We start from the raw sequence: 17,387 nt of genomic DNA, 5'->3' as shown, positions 1-17,387 counted from the left end.
GAGCAGCAGTCTCCAAACTTGTTAGATTGTGCACCCCGTCAGTAAAAAATTGAGCATGTATCCCAAATATATAGATATTTATTTATAAACAATATACATATACTAATATATTAATTACATTATAAACTCAAAAATAAAAATTAAAAAAGGGTATGAGGTATGTGAAATAAACACCTTTTAAAGTATTGATTTATTAATGGTACAAAAAATATTTTCTTCCCACACCCCAATGGATTGATTGTCTTATGGACCCCACTTTAGAGACCACTGCTCTACAGAGTGCTAGTTGAAGCTCTGGGAGTTAAGATATTGGAGATCAAAGAGGAAGGTGTTAAGCAATCGATTGTCTGTCTTCCTTCAGAGAGATCATCAGTGTTTTATAAATGAAGATATTTTAGTCAGTGAACTGTTTGCATTTAGAGCAAGGATAATGAGAGAAGGTAAACTATGTGGGTTTCCAGAGAGGTGTCAAATAATTTTGCAGGGAGTAAGATAACTAAGTCTACCAACAGCTGTCTTGGAAAGGTTAATCCATCAGAAATGTAACCTCTGCTTATTACTGCATGTAATGAGTTACCTCATCAGCATCTGTTGTGAATGATCACTTTTTTTTTAAAGCAAGTGAAGAATTACAGACCAAAAAATTCTCAAATGATAATGGGTGATGAACTTGTCTTTTTTTCTCCATCTATCTATATAATTTTTTAGCTCTTGTACAGTTTATGTCTAAATAGCTTTCTGTGGTCTCTCTTACATTTTAGGATACTTGTACTACCAGGGTAGGATGAACTCTGTTATGACATCCCCCATCTCCTTATTTCCATAATCGTGTTTCTGAAGGACTATATCTAAATGAATTAATTATCTGGTGCATTTTAGTCAGTCATATATTCTTGTTCTCATTCAATCAAAATTCATTTGATTAGCACTCTGGCTGCGTTTTCTGTAGCGTTTGAGAAATTTCTGAGTATTATTTAATTTCACTTGTATTAATTTAATTTTTATGAAGCCTTCTACCTTTGGACTGACTACAAGATTAGATGGTAAGAGGTGGTATATTAATTTAAGTGGAGTTATGTTCACTTGGCTTATACCGTTCTCTACTGTGACTCTGTGTAAAGCTGCCTGAAATATTTTTTTCCATTACACACCTTTGTGACCTCTATACAAATCTTCCCTCTCTTCTTTGGTGTTAAAGAGCCCCTGGTGTGATTAGGCTTCTGACTGGGGAGTCAGGGCCCAGGAAGTTACCAAAATTGGACAGGATTAGCCTGGATCTTGGACTATCCCACAAGGGCAAAACATTAAAAGGACATGCTCTGTGCAGCAGTGTCATTAGAGAAGGCTTACCTGTGGTTCCCAGAAGAATGAAGGTGGTTGTGTTGTTTCCTCAGAGCCTTCAAATCAGTCGGTCAGCTGGTGTAAGGTGGAGGCTATGGCCATGAAGCCTGGCTTGGTGAACGTGGTTAAAGATCTTTCTCCTCCTCCTCCTCTTGTGGTCATGTCCTTCAGCATGAAGACCACTCAGAACCCAAAGACTCACCAGAATGAGGTAAATAATCTGCGCTCATTGCGGTTTGGTTTGGTTTCCTTCTTTGGCATATACTAAAGATTTTCTAAGGCTTGCAAGAACTTCACCTGATAAAACATGTCTAAATATATTTACTGTTGAATAAGCTTTCTGGGCTGAAGGCTTTTCAAAGGAACTTTCACTGGGGTCTCAACAGCATGAGAACTGTGGGTTCAGGGGTCCTGTTTGGTCAGAATATTTACCATGACAGTGGAGCCTATGTATTTTTTCAAGCCTTCTGTTTTGTCTGTTGTGCATAATAGTTATAAATGAGACTATCCTGGAACAGCTGTTAATGGATTTGTTGTGTTGGTTTTTTTTTTTCTTTTGGTAGAGTTAACCATAGGTTCTTGGTAAAATGACCAGGATTTTTTGCTGATAAAACTTATTTTGAAATGGAGTGAGAATTTGGTCTAAATCTTATAACACCTACTATTCTGCTGTAAAGGAGGAGAGATGTAGGTGGCCACTCTTGGTTGTGGACTGCAGACCATAACATGTAGTTAGGCACATTTATCTGTTTTTTAACATAAGTCTCCCTACCTTAGGAAGAGATTCAGTATTCACTAATAGGATAGGGTAATTGTTTCTGGCTAATTGAATGGAAGAAAAATTAGGCTGGCAAATTTTTCAAGTAGAATTAGACCTCTTGGTGAAATTAAAGTTTTGGGGAGGGAGTATGGAAAATTCCTGGTTTCTAGCCGATGTAATGAGATACACGCAAGGTACCAGTAGGACTCTGCTTGCCAAGGTGTTTCTAAAGCCTATCTACTTTGTCTTGTGATGGGTTTTCCTGACCAGTGTCTGGGGAGCCAGGGACATCCTGCCAGTAAAGCAAGCAGAAAGTAAAGCTAAGAGCTTCTAAACACTAACCTCTTGGCTTCTTGGCAGTCTTGACTGCTTTGCTCAGGGGCAGCCCTTCCAGAGACAAGGCTTCTCTGCATGTCTTGGCTTGCTTACATCTCTCCTGCACTTCATAGGGAATTCTTTAAATTGTGGGGTCTGTTCAGATTCAGAACAAAGTTTGATAAAAGCAAGAGTTTTCCGAAATGAATTATTTTTCCTCTCAGATTTCTAAGATAATAATTTAGGAGTAAATTCTGCTTTATTTTACTTGAGATCAATTGATAACTTTTCTTCTTTTTAACTATTTGTAGTTGCAATTAATTTTAAAAAGATCTTTTGTAGAAACAAGAGAAAAGAGATGAGGAAACTTAAAAAAAAAAAAGGAGGGAAGAAATGGGTATTGATAGTAGTCATCTTTATGAGGTTGTGTGTTCTGTATCTCCTTGGTGCAGGTTGTGGCTGTTGCAGCTCTGATTCATCAGAAATTTCCTTTGGATAAGGCTCCACCTCAGCCTCCTTTTCAGACACACTTCTGTGGTATGTACTTGGAACGGTGTATGAGTAGAAAAATAATTCCTTCACAGTTTTCTTTTTGTTGTGGTTTTTGGTTGTGTGGTTTGGTGGTTTTTTTGGGTGGGTTTTTTTGATTTTTTTTTTTTCTTTTATATTTCATTCTGTTACTCCAGTGATAATGGCTTAGAATAGCTAAGTGACAAAGTTTCAACTCCCAGGTAGGCTTTTCTCCCTATTTTAACTTCACTGATTACTGACTTTTTATTGAAAACTTTATGTAGAAAGTTTTAGTTTGAGACAATGGGAAGTAACCCTGCTCTATACAGTTTCCTATAGTTTTTATTAGTTTTATTTCATCATGTGTTCTCTTGGATTGCTTTCTTCACCCATTAATTTAGACCATTTATTTACAGTGACTTAGTTATTTTTCAGTTCAGTTCTTCTGAATAGAATTAAAAAATTAAACATGTGACATTTATTTATAATAAGTTTTCTTAGGGAAAAAAGTCCCTCACAGCAGTCTCGTTATATAAACCTTGAGATTCAGACCGCAGTCGGAAGTGATGAAGAGTATTGAATGCTTGTGAGAGGAAGTTCTTCGGAAGCTGTGGACCATAGTTTTAATCTCCAATGATAAAGTCAAATATGATTGATAAAAATTGTTTTAACACTTTACTAATTATTCAGTTATCTTAGAGACAAGTATTTCACATAAGGCTAGGTTTTTAGAATTAGAGATTAGTTTTCTGTAGCTCCCTGTGTTGTGGATGGATGCTTACTGGGTAGGTACAATGAAGAACTTGTATGTAAGAACATATATCACTTTTTTTGCAGTTGTTTCCAAACCAAACGATTGCATTTTTCCTTATGACTTCAAAGAAGCTAGTAAAAAAAAGGTAATTTCATTTTATTAGCCTTATTATTGTAGTACCTTTTAAAATATGATCTTCATGTTGCTTTTGGTAAGTTGTGTAAGAGAAATATTCAAAGGAATGGGATGATTATTTCCTTAGTATTCCACTCTACAAACCTAAATCCAGGTATTTATTCTGTGTTGCTTATAAAAACAGAGGTACGTACTCTGTGTGATTCAGTACTTCTGCTAGTTGTGCTCATAAAATAGACAAGAGAGTTGGAAAGGTTTTGCAAAGAGGCTAAGGTTCCAATTCGTTTTCGTTATACTTGACTATATGTACTTGTAGTAAACTGGGAGAATTTGTTTCTTCTTTCCTTGAAACGTAAAGTCTGTCAAAACTTAGAAGACATCCTTTCTAAAGGGCACTGGGAGAGCTGACAGAATAATAAAGTAACCTATTTTTTTTTCCCCCTGTTTCTGTGTGATCTTAAGCCTGTGAGTGAAGGATGCGCACAGAGCATTTTCCTGGTGTGCTTGATTCTTAGGAGGCTCTTAAAATATCACTAGACACCTGCATACAAAAGCAAAATGGAAAAAAGCCTCTGAGAAAAGCTTTCTATGTCTATGGGAGTGAGAACAAAAAGCTTTGAATTATAGAAGGAAAGGGAGAACTCTGTGGTGCTTTATTATTGTCTTGTAACTAGTAGGGGAGAAGAGATGTTTCCATTTTAAACTTATTGGGTCATTGAAATCAGGTGCTCTCTTGCTCCTTTTAGAATGCTAAAATAGAAATTGCTGCAACAGAGAGAACACTGCTGGGATTTTTCCTTGCGAAAATTCACAAAATTGACCCAGATGTTGTTGTGGTGAGTAGTTCTGAGACTTTGAGAGTTAAATTATAGCATATTGTCAGTTGGTCAGCTTTGTTCTTTGTCTTTTGTCCCCTTATAGGTTTTTTAATGTTTATCTTAGACTGCCTCATGAATTGAATTTGCTTATAAGACAGCAGGTATACTTTGATATGAAGATAATACAGAATTTTCCCTGACAGCATTTTATATGTATGATTATTTCCCATAATATCTGAACTAGGCAGTATTTCCATAGTACCTGAAACAAGTATTTTGTTTCTTCACTCAGACAGACAAAACACAACAGAAAACACCTTGTGATTTTCAAGAAAAATGGGAACTCTTGGTATTCTTAAGAGTCTGTTTCAGTTCAGATGCTCATATAATTTGTGTCACCATTTAGATTGTGTTTATGCTGTAAATCAAAATGATAACTGATACAAATCCACAGGATCTGAGCAAAGTTTTGTGATAAGCATTCTTATGTTTTCTACTGTATTGGCAGCTGAGGATTTGTTATAATTACTAATTTTCTTTTTTTTAAGTTTAATTAATGTACAGTCCTGACTTTCATTTAATCAAATTTTGAAGACAATTTGAAGTAGGTTATAAATCTGAGGTTGGTTATATACAACTTGTTATTCTTCTGTAGGTAAATACAAATAATTAAGTGGTGGGAATAGGATGAAATGAGCAGTCAGATTTCTGATGTTTTCAGCTCACTGTGGCTGTCATCCAGTATTCACCCTATGAGCTGAGCTTCCTGGTGGTTATGGGAAGGAACCAGGGGAAACACTGCAACCAGTGGTTTTAAATTGAAGGTGCCAGTAGTAGGGGTGTCAGAGCTCTGATCCTAAAAACAGCAGAGCCACGTTAGTGCAGTTTAATTTGCGCCTGGTTTAATTAGTGCTGTTAAAACCAAGCTATACCAATAAAGGTAGGACCCCCCTACTATGGCTGTAATGCTGCTGATTTTAAGGAGCTTCTTCTATAGCACAGCATTGCACTACACTGATGTATCTGCTGCGGTGAACCTGCGGTTCCTGGTGACAGCCTGGTCCGTGCAGACTCATGTTCATCAGGGTAGCATTTTGCTTTCAGCTGAGATTACAGAGCAGTGTCATCAATGTCCTTAGCATTGTTTAAACTTTGCAAACATTGCTGGAGTATTTTTATATGTAAATACTGGTTGCAAGGTCTTCCTGTCCAAATTTAACAGCTATGCCTGTTGTAGTATCAAAGGAAAAAAATTACATTATTTTGATGTCAATATCGAGACTTTCATGGATGGAGAGAAAAGGAATTACTCATGGCTAGGTTTATATGCTGTATAAAGAATGTTGGCTTTTTTTCTAGAAAGCTTTAAATCCTAATCTCTGATATCAAAGCATAAAGCTGAATTGTGTGTGCAATGAGCCAGTTACAGAGCTGATTTTGGTATTCTACTGAACAGCATTGTTAGTGTTAAGACTAATGAGTACTGTTGATGAACGTCCTCTTAGAAAGTGCTTTCTGTGAGAGAGATAATGCCATCAATTAGTTGGAAAAAACCACAAAGGGCAAAGGAATACTGAGTGTGTGAGAGTAAGTCTTTCAATTTGCATTTGTTGTAACCTTTTTTTGTTATTTTTTCTGCTGCAAGGGTCATAATATTTATGGATTTGATCTGGAAGTGCTGCTTCAAAGAATTAATGTGTGCAAAGTCCCTCACTGGTCCAAGATAGGTCGACTGAGGAGGTCCAATATGCCAAAGCTTGGGGTAATAAGATTGCTCAAGTCTTTTAAGCCCCTTTATTTTGCATGCGATTAAAAATGAATTAATTTTGCTGAGGAATTGTAAATGTGACACCAATGTATTTTGACTGTTGGTCATGCTGAATTTCATGTGTCCCAGATCAGAAATGATGAGTGTTTATATGACTTTTATTACAGTAATAAGCTAAACTAATTTTCAAGTTAGGCTAATTTAGTTTATGTATCTCAACTAGATGATGGTAATGACAGATTAATTGCAATAGTTTTTACTGTAACAGTCTTTGTCTGCTATAACTGTAAAATGAGAAAATGTAATTTGGATTGATTGGTGAATCATCCCATAGAGAGCTGCTAAATTAGTAATTCTGTAGTTCTTAGTACGTATTTGTTCAGAGGACAATGTGTGAGGCTTGGAGTATGGAAGTGCTGAATGTGGCCATATTCTTGCCTGCTCCTGTCTTTCCTAGAGGCCAAGATGAGTATTTGTATGTGGTTCTGTGACTTTTTCATCCTGCTGTTAGTACAAAAAATATCCTCAGAAGAAAAACAAAATCCGCACCCATATTTGTGTTGGGACTATTCTAATTATTAAAGAAAAATAATGCATGACAGTTTAAGAAATAAGATCTAACTAATAATGAAAGTTAAGTATCTGCTTCCACATACACTGAAAGATACCATGGATTCCTTTAGGGCATAATTATAAAGCTTAAGTATTAATGGTATCTAGGAGAGTACTTAAAAGTATTAGATTAGTTAGTGACCAGCTGACTTGACTGAGTCTTATAAGCATATATTTTGGATAGATGTTCTTTGTTAATGTTTGTATGTTTCATTTTGTGGTTTTTTTCCTCCTTGTGTGATATGGTTAAGGGTCGAGGAGGGTTTGCTGAAAGGAATGCTGCCTGCGGTCGCATGATCTGTGATGTAGAAATTTCTGCTAAAGAATTAATTCGTTGCAAAAGTTACCATTTGTCTGAACTGGTCCGTCAGATTTTGAAAACAGAGAGGATAACAATTCTACCAGAGGAAATTCGAAATATGTACAGGTATGTTTTGATCTTTGTTTTTAATCCTTCACTGGGAAGTGGAGGAGCTAGTTTCCCGCTATGCAATTTCATGCTTGCTTATTTGATTTGTCATTGAAATGCTGACTTAGCATACTGGTGTTTGAAAAGTATAATGTTATCTTAACAGTATTTTATAATGTTTCAAGTTGCTCATGGGTGGTGGCTTATTATGCGTGAAGCAAATTGATTTGTGAGAGCATTGACTTAGATACACTAATAGGATATGCAAGCTTGAGTTTTGGGGGTTTTTTTTCAATTAAAAGCTTGCTATATAATTCAACACTGGTGTGCTACAGATACCACGTGTTTCATACAGCATATAGGTCTAAACTACTACAGAGTACAGAGGAGGCTGATTTTCCTTTACTAGGCCATCCTCCTTCTTTTCCCAGTGATTCTCCTCGCTTAATGTTCATGCTGGAAAACACCTGGACAGATGCCAAGTTCATTCTCCAGATCATGTGTGAGCTGAATGTTCTGCCCCTGGCTCTTCAAATAACAAACATCTCTGGGAATGTCATGGTACGTTTTTATTACTTTCCGCCCCCCTCCATTGTCCCACAAAACCAGTTCCATGTGTTGGATTTGCTGGTTTTAATTTGTAAACACTAACTGAGAATACATGATGCTGTAAATTTTTTGCTGTGACAAGTGTGAGAGTTCAACGATTTAGACAATGTAAAACTTCCTCAAAAATACCACATTTGAATTTTGTGTATGGTGATGATACAGAATAGTAGTACTGCTAGGTGAATTTGTAAATAGTTGAAGGACATTGCTAAGTCTATATTTGTATGTCAGTGTTTTCTATGCTTTGCTTTGAATTCTTTTTTCGCCCTTCCCTATAGTCGAGGACAATGATGGGTGGACGATCTGAACGTAATGAGTTCTTGCTGCTTCATGCATTTCATGAAAAAGACTACATAGTGCCGGACAAACAAGTTTTTAAAAAGGCTCCGCAGAAGCTGGTGGGTCCAGTTTTTCTCTTTCCAATAATTTTTATTAAAAAGAAAGAAAAAAATCTTCCGTCCTTTGCATGTTACTGTTCTGTGACAGCATGGAAGACCCAAACATATGTTAGATGTAACATAGAAGTTAATGTTACAGTTTATGCTTAATTAAAAAATTTATTTTTGTTGAGTTGATAATGGGGAAATGTATGGTTTAAGGGACAGTGCAACACTTTTCCCATTGTATCACAGATCTATGGAAACTCAGTTGCTCTTTTAGTTTAAAATTGAAATAATCTAAGTACTTGTGTCTGTAGGGAAACAGTAAAGATAGTCTGTGTTGCTTAATAGATGGGCATTTGTCCTACAATTATTTTGCTGATGAACAGTATTTCAAGTATAACTTCTAAAGTAGGTGATTTGAGAATGTGGGTAAAATATCCAAGGGTATTTGAAAAAATAATTCCTGTGGATAATACCAGTGTAAATAATATTTATAGAAACATCTATATGTTTGTTAGTAAACAAATTAAAATTTGAGAATGTATTTATATTTCACCATATTTTGCTTTTTAGTTTTACTTTTAAATAAGTTCAGCAGCAAATTCCATAGCAATAAGTTCTGTTGATTGTATTGTTGCATCAAAGCGGTGCCAGAATTTTAAATGATTCAGAACAGCATTGAACAACTGGGAGAAAAATTCTTACTACAACAAAACAAATAGCAGAATACTCTTTAGGTCAGTAATAATGTTTTCATTTGTTTTATTCAAGCCCAGTCATTGTATTTCCAAAACCTACATTTTAATTGGCCAATAATACTTCTGGGTCATGAGCTGATTTTTTTCCTAGTGTTGACTTTTACAGTCAGGTAGAAAATGCATACTGGTGCTATGTTGAATGATGAAAATTCCTTAAGCTCTTTGTAATCTCGTTAGCAGTTTGTTCCTGTAGGAGTTGGTTTGAATGCTGTTTTGACATGTAGAGAGCTTTAATAAGTATCATGATGAAAACACCATGTTTTGCACGTATTTTAAAAGGAACTCTATGCACTGGCTCCCAATTTCATATTTGATTTGCCAAAAATAACTCTTCCAACAGTATAGAAATCTTGGAGACTAGATAATGACTTTTTTAAATGCCAAATGTAGGTGGATGAAGATGAAGATTTTGAAGATCAGAATAAATCAAAGATAGGGAAAAAGAAAGCAGCATATGCTGGGGGCTTAGTCTTGGATCCCAAAGTTGGTAAGATGTCGCAATTTTCTTTCTTCTATGAAGTTAGAGACAGGTAGGTTATATTAATGCGGAGAGATTACAATGGGCAGTCTGTGTGTCTTGTGGGAGTTTGTGCCGGTGGTGGTGGAGGGTTGTTGCATACAAGAAAATTCCCAATATTGATTGTGGAATTGCTTATTCTTGGGACATTTTTTTTCTTAGCTTTTTGTGTGAAGATTATGGTCTTGAAAGGAATTAGGACCGTATATCTGTGTATAATTTTCTAATGGACACGTAAGTTTTCTTTCAGTTTCTCCTCTATGTGGGGAAAACTGTACAAGTGTCCTATAGTAACACAGAAGCTATCTGTTCAACTCTGGTGAGTTAATGGGGTTGGATCGTTCCACTTCTGACAGCTTTGTATAATGGGTAGTGATCCATCTCAACAGCTACTTTAAGGGATTTAGATGCTGGAAATGTGGTACAATGTATTTCTGTCACTTAAATATTAATTCTGGAGTTGGATTAAGTCCTTAGGGAGACTGAGTAATTATGACTTTTGTTTTAAACTCTGTTTTAGGTTTTTATGACAAGTTTATTTTGCTTCTCGACTTCAACAGCTTGTACCCATCGATTATCCAAGAGTTCAACATCTGCTTTACCACAGTGCAGCGACTGTCATCAGAAGCACAGAAAAGGGCAGAGGTTTGTGCGCTTTAACTTGTGACTTTGACTTAAGTCACACTGTCTTAACTTCAGTGTGGTTTTATTGAATCAGCTTTTTAAGAAACTGTTCTTTTTCACTGCTTAATGTTGGCTTTTTTCCCCCTCTTGCACATAAAAAAAAAAGTGATTCTTGTTTAAAGATGCGTATTAAGTTTTGGGTTGGGACTTTTTGAATATTATATATCTGTCATCTTCCTTTCAATAATACTCTTAGAGAATCTTGGTAAATTCTCTCCCATCTAAATAAAATGTTGGTATCCTCATGAAACAAGATTCTTAATGAGGCTCTGTTGTCCTTTTTCAGCCCTAGGTCTTCCTAGCAATTTCTGAGCCCCTTGACCAGTTTAATCCGAACTTGGTAGAGGCTTCCTAAAGTTAAGTTGCCACAGAACTTGTGCAAACATACCTGAATGAGGGAGACACAATTCTCACGCTTCTGCCTGGGGGAAAGAATGCAATATGAACTCAAGCCTTACTAGACATCAGGAAAACTGAGTGTGTGTCAGGGAGTGATGGTGTGTTTATATCAGCTGCAGGACCAACTTCATGGAAATTCATGATGTTTAATACAGCATTAAACTGTTTTAAACACAACTGAAAAACCTGCTGAAGATGCAGTTCCACGTACTATTTTCTCAGTAGCTGTGTCGGCCATGACTTATCCATGGCTGCCTATTCTCAAAAACATAGTCCCGTAACAACTGCAATATTGTACCATAGCAGAAATGAGGAAAAAGGTATGTGGAACTCTGTCAGTAAGTTATTCCAGACTCTGTGGATTTACCCCACTTTCTTAAGCGTGCTTCAAACTGAAGCAGCTCATTTTGATTTCTGTCATGGCATGATATTTAGTCAGGTTTTGGTGTCATTTCTTGTTACGGTTCTTCCCAGACTGCTCTACTAAACTTGCAACCTCATAGCGTCTCTGTTGCCCTTTCTTTGTATATTTCTGTCTCTTTCATTGTGCTTGAAATTTCTTTCTGTTTTTGCTGAGCGACCCTTTCTTTGGTTATGCTAACAAGAAAAATGTGTGCTTTCTGATAGGTTGTTGTTTTGCTATAATGAAGAGTTGCTTGGGGTGGAGTTTTCATTCCATTGTTGATTTCTCTTTTGTCTGTTAGCTTATTCAAAGTATCAGTTCCACAGAGCATGTGCTCCATTTTACAGTTCTGAGCACCAAAAATACTTCCGTAATAATAAAAGAAAGGTGAATTTTTTCAGCACAGAAATAATTGCTTGTGTGTGTGCTTTTCTTTATATTTTTATATCTATGTATGTATGTATATATACCTAAGAGTGCGAGTGTGTGTTTTATTTATCTGCATTTATATATATATAATACACACACATACATGAAAAAAAAAAAATAATCTTCCTGCTACTGGTCCATGTCTCTTGGTGTTCTCCTAGACAGAGACAGGCTTAGTCCCTGTCCCACAGCAGGGACTAAGTAATATAGTTAAATAGCACAAAAAACCTCTCATGCTTGTTCTAAACTGCTTTGGGTGCTCTGCAGGAGTAGATACAAGCTGTGTGGCTTTGGATTTTTTTCTCCCCAAGCTTTTCACTTAACACATTAAAATCTACTTTTCAACCAAAAAAAGTGATAAGCAGTGCTGATCATTTGACAGGTTGACGAGGAGGAAGAAATTCCAGAGCTTCCGGACCCATCTCTGGAAATGGGAGTTTTGCCTAAAGAAATCAGGAAACTGGTGGAGAGAAGGCGCCAAGTTAAGCAATTAATGAAACAGCCAGATTTAAATCCTGACCTTTATTTACAGGTGTGTTTTATAGAACTCCTTTGATTTTCTTCCCGCTCCCCTTAACTGCCCTGATCAGCCTTGCAGAATAGGGATGATTAGTAGTGAGCAGTGATTGTAATGTGCTTTACTTGTAGCGTAGCCCGTCATTGCTGCAGACTATATAAAAAGCTGTGAATGTAATTGTGAACATTAAGTTCTGTTCTCTTCTGGCTATGGTTGTATCATTTTTGCTGGTTATGTTTCTTTTCAGTATGATATCAGACAGAAAGCTTTGAAACTCACCGCTAACAGTATGTATGGCTGCCTGGGATTTTCCTATAGCAGATTCTATGCCAAGCCTTTGGCTGCTTTGGTGACACATAAAGGGAGAGAGGTAAGTCATTAAACAGGTTATACACACAGGTAAAGAGGGTGAATTTAAGCCACCTGTTTTTTCATTGAGCAGAAGAATGGTCTTGTTTTCAAACCTGCTTTGGTTTCAGAACTGTAGTTTTTATCTTTCTTCTACTGCAGAAATCGGAAAAAAATGACACTGGTGTCTAGAGAAGAATCAGATAAATGTCTCAAAAAGTATGAGAAGTTGAAGCTCTAGCTAGAGCCTTATTTTGAATTACACTGCTTAGTTTCAATGGACCAGCTGATAGTGACAAAAAAAAGTCAAAGCTATTTTCATGTTTTCCATGAATTTCCAGTTCTGCTTGATGGGTTAGTCTTTGATTCAGAGGTATGCTTCAGCTCTGGATGAGCTTGTCTTTGGCCAGAGTGTCCTGTGCCCTGGTATGTTGAGTTCCGGAAACCCTTAAGTTTGTGACAGGGCTAATTAATCACATGGTGACAATGGATTATGTATCAGGGCCTTATTTTCAGAAACTGTTTGTTCCTTAAAATGAAGCTTTGCTTTAGCCTTAAGAGGCCAGATTTTGAGTTGCTCTTAACTTCATAGGGAAAACTACTCTTGCGATTGATTAGGGTGACAGCTGATGCAGACCACATCAGTTTGATCCCAGTGGGAAAAAGAATCATTAAAGATCCAAAACCTACCACTGATACACAGTGTCTTAAAACATATTTTTTCCCAATGCTTCATATCAGCTCTTTATAGAAGAGAATACCAAGCAGGAATCTTTAAAGGTGCCAGGAACAGACGTGACTGGATGGGTGGTCAACCTTTTGGTTGAGTGGGGAGATGAATGAGTTCACATCTGTGTTTAAAGACACATACTCCCTGTGGTGGGAAAGCACACCTCTCCTTGCTGTGGACTATCCAATGCCCTGAAGGTCCATTTACAACCCCCAAATGATGTGCATATGGGCATTTTATTTCTGATAACACGTTTGTAAAAGTCCTCCCATCTAAACAGTTTTCTAGAGACAACCCCACATTTTCTGTCCTCCCAATTTATCTAACCAGTATGTTTAACCTTAGACATGTGTTTAACTAGGAGATAATTTCCAGGTTTGATAACTGTAAATGTGCTATGCATCCACGTGAATTCAAATTTAATGTTTCCTTTAAGGAATTGGTGTCTTCTGTTGTAAGATTCTGATGTATTTATCTATGAGGTTGGCATGAAAAGCAGCTGGGTATCATAGCTTTATATTTTCTAGCAGTATTTTACAAGTCATGAATTTGACTTTTTGCGTTTTTCATGATCTCCATCAGTCATATGGAGCACCTGTCACAAACTGGGTATTGTATGAATACTTGAGCTTTTGGGGAGAGGGAGTAATTTTTGTTTGCAGATACAGTTTATTTTCAATTGTCTGTGACTTAGTTATGAGATAATGGTGCATGAAATTCTGGTGTTCCTGCATTATGTTCCAAGCGATGGTGGAATGGGAAAATCCTAAATAGGTACACAATGTGCTAGGAAGCACTTTAAGACACTTTCTCTTACATAGCTGATTTTTGATTGGAAAGGATTTCTTACCTCTTAAATTCTGGTGGTGCCAGACGTGGGCTTGCTTCTGCCATGCCTTTACACACATTTGAATCTCCAGTTTTGTAGCTGCTCTGAGTTTGGGGAAAAACTTAATACTATGGCACAGTGTTGCCTGAAAGTGTGTTGTACCCAGTGCAGGTCTAAAAGTTCATCTATGGAATGGGGCTGCTGGGAGCACAGCAGAGAGATGCCAGTGAAAGTCTGTGGGAGCCAGTCTGCATCTGGCAGCACTAGTGCTGAGCCCAGTGGGGCGTTCCTGTCTTGGTAGGTCTCTTCTGTGCAGTACAGCACATCCTGTAGAGCTAAAAATTTCTTTTTTTTCCCATTCTTTGAGGTAGATTAGTATTCATTACTCAGGATACTGTGGAGATAACAAACTTCTGAAAACCTGAGAATATTTCAGAGTGATCTGTAATTTTGTGCTTCTGTGCAAGTATGATAGATTCTGATGAAACACACGGTATATGCTCTGTTCTGAAAACTTGCATTTTTAGTTAGGTAGTCAATAAACAGATACAGCTTTATTAGTTCCTTATTTCTTGAGTAGTAGTTTTTGCCCTAGAAGATGACACAAGAAGACAGCTTAGTTCTCTGGAGTTTTTTAAGTTGAAATATTTAATTTGGAAAAATACTACTTTAAAATTTTATATTAGTTTTTCTGTTAAATGGTTTCCTCTTACCACTAAATGGTAATATAGAAGAGGTGAATGTTAAATATCAGGAGATTTGGGTTCTCTATATGAAAAGGTAATTTAAAAATAACTATTATGGAAAAATGTTAATGGCCTAAATTTAAATGGTCTTTTTTTGATCGGTAATTGATAGCTTTTTAAATTTTTTTTTTTTTACTTTTTTTTTTTTTTTTACTGGAGGGGACATGAGTAAACTCAGATAGGCTTGTAGATGTCTAAGCAGGAAAAATACTGTGTGGTGTGAAAACTGAACTTAATATTTGCACTAACACAATTACAGTTCAGTCGCTAAGTCTTAGCAGAAAGTTGAAAGTGGGAAATGTATTTCAAGTTGAAGAAGTTCTTGAAGCTCATTGTAGCATTAAGTTTTAACATAGCTGAGAAAAATTAGTTTTGATCGCTTTCGTAAATTGCTGCTTTCTAATTGTGTGACTGAAGACCCTTTCACTGAAGCTGTAGGAAGACGGAGCACTGGAAGCATCAGATGCAGAGTGCTTTTGTACTCTCCTGGACTGTAACTTCTCTTCATGGTTTGGCAATGCCAATGCACTAGAAGTAGTGGAACTGCCATTGGGTTCCTTATGGTGACTAAAAATTCTTGTAATTACACATTGCCATTTTAAAAACCTGTTTATAACTATGCTAGTGTTTGACGTGTTCACTTCATTTTGATGTCAGAAGTACTAAATATGCTGTGGAAAGGCCATTTATAAAGCCAGATCATAGCACTAGGACAGAGTGTGATCTGTAAGAATTTAGTTCTCTTCAGTCAGCCTTAGCGATATATGAGCTACTGCTTGACTTTTATTTAGCTTAAGACATGTAGCAAAGAAATGTAGCAAAGCCTTAAAACTCTGGCCATGTGTAGGCTGAATCCAGCAGAGAGGTTAGTGTGTGTGATTCCAGGGAACGTGGTATAATTTATGTGGATAGTGTTGTAATGGTAGTGAGTTTTCACTAGATGGCGATAGAGACCTTGAGATCATTAATCAATTAAGACTTGCATTTTTGTCACAAAGTGTTTTAAACGTTGACTATGAGGTTTTTCAAACCGGTCTTCCATGTTTATTTTTTTCAATTGTGGGTACTTTCGAGCAGGGACGATGGGGTGTATCAGTGTGAATTTGTCAGAATTTAGCGTATTTGTCGGTATTTAGTGTATGTCACAGACTGGTTAAGTTTTGGTGTATTTTGGGAAAAAAAAGGGCAAAAATTTGGGGTGGGAGAGAGTTAAAATTATAGCTCGGATCTGTTTAATCTTTTTGGAAAATATAAATGTTTTCCTGTTTTCATCATTAGAAATGCATCAGTTCTTGTTCTTACAACAAATTAAAAAAAATTCTTTATGCATTTGCAATCTAAATGTTATATTATTGATCTGGAATGTGTTAAAAGGATTCCTGGACCTTCCCCCCCCACCCCCCCCCCACCTCCCCCCAGGTTACTAAGCGTTTGCCTGGACATTGCTCTTGTTGTAACTACAGCAGTTGCTTGCATGGAAAAGTAATAGGAAAATATTTAATATATTTTTAGCTGTCCTTTAATGTAATTTAACAACTGGAAACAAGATGAGTCGGTGTTGTACAACCAGCCAGCTCTGCACTAGCAGGCAGGGTAAGGTCATGCCTTTCTAGCCTCTTTAAAGGACAAGTCTTTTGATGAAGTGTCAGTTGTCTGGTTTCCCAAATGCAGGATGCCCTCTGCTGCAGGGTTTTCCTACAGGACAGCAAAGTTGTTGAGAGAATTTTAATCTGTAGGCAGTTTGGTTGCTAATGGCTGTCACTCAAAGCTGAGAGGCCTTTTCCAGGTACTTACTTTTTTCCACATTGTTTTTCATTGTTGCGTATTTTTTCCCAAGCAGCTAGAAAACTTGCCTTTGAAAGGAAAATAACACATTTGCTGTTTTCAGCTGTACTAACAGGTAGATCTAGTGTTACAGTATGCAAAATAAAAGGGGGGAAGAGGCAATTGGGTTAGTTCCAACTTTCTCATTCAGATCCTTTAGATACATTCTCAATTAATAATTAGTTTAAGGCCCTGGCAGTCAAAAGGAAAGAATAAAAGCATGTTATTGCTGCAGTCTGGGAAAAGAATGGATGAGGGAGGAGAAAGATGAAGTGGAGAAAGATGAGCTCATTTAAAAAAAATTAAGCAAGGGTAAGTAAGCAGGTTAATGGCTGTCTATTGTAATTGTCTTCTGTAAAGAAATCCAGGCATCTCTTTTTTTGGCTTTTTTTTTTTTTTTTGTCTTGTTCATCCAGAAAAATCAATCATCATCTACTTCCTTTTAACTGCACCTAAAGCATTGGTTACACAGTCTACAAGTGTTGTCATGTGAATGGGGCAATTGTCAGACTCCTGGTTTCTTCCATGTTGTAGTATGGGAAAAAGGGGTTTGTTAAAAGAGGGATAGGAGCCTCCTAAAGTCTCATATAAGCATGCTGTCTATATTTAAACAGGGAATACAACATCAATATAACATTTTGGAAGATGTGGAACTCGATGGCAAAAGGCTAGGCAAAGAGTTTCTTAATTGCTTTTAAATATAAAAATGGCAAACTGAAATCTTACAAGAAATAGTGCTAAATTGTTGCAGTGCCCTTAAATGGAAACTGTTGGGGTCAAACCAGTTGT

General features: G+C 36.7%; 1 protein-coding gene and 1 non-coding gene across 2 annotated transcripts in view; both read left to right on the top strand.

Annotated features, from left to right (window-relative positions):
- POLA1 (DNA polymerase alpha 1, catalytic subunit) overlaps window positions 1-17,387 on the top strand; it is a 205,950-nt gene that overhangs the window by 24,041 nt on the left and 164,522 nt on the right. Inside the window, exons 15-26 of the mRNA XM_074814612.1 lie at window positions 1,395-1,552; window positions 2,869-2,953; window positions 3,764-3,825; window positions 4,562-4,651; window positions 6,279-6,395; window positions 7,265-7,440; window positions 7,854-7,983; window positions 8,310-8,429; window positions 9,563-9,659; window positions 10,210-10,334; window positions 11,987-12,136; window positions 12,369-12,491. Of these exons, the coding sequence (XP_074670713.1) occupies window positions 1,395-1,552; window positions 2,869-2,953; window positions 3,764-3,825; window positions 4,562-4,651; window positions 6,279-6,395; window positions 7,265-7,440; window positions 7,854-7,983; window positions 8,310-8,429; window positions 9,563-9,659; window positions 10,210-10,334; window positions 11,987-12,136; window positions 12,369-12,491 (1,433 nt within the window). The remainder of the gene's footprint in view (window positions 1-1,394; window positions 1,553-2,868; window positions 2,954-3,763; window positions 3,826-4,561; window positions 4,652-6,278; window positions 6,396-7,264; window positions 7,441-7,853; window positions 7,984-8,309; window positions 8,430-9,562; window positions 9,660-10,209; window positions 10,335-11,986; window positions 12,137-12,368; window positions 12,492-17,387) is intronic.
- On the top strand, window positions 9,917-10,047 carry LOC141920365 (small Cajal body-specific RNA 24). The gene has a single exon (XR_012622308.1).

This window comes from Strix aluco, chromosome 2 (genome assembly GCF_031877795.1).
Source record: "Strix aluco isolate bStrAlu1 chromosome 2, bStrAlu1.hap1, whole genome shotgun sequence".
Lineage (NCBI taxonomy): Eukaryota > Metazoa > Chordata > Aves > Strigiformes > Strigidae > Strix > Strix aluco.
The sequence above is the reverse complement of the archived record's forward strand: the minus strand, read 5'-3'. Positions and strand labels throughout refer to the sequence as shown.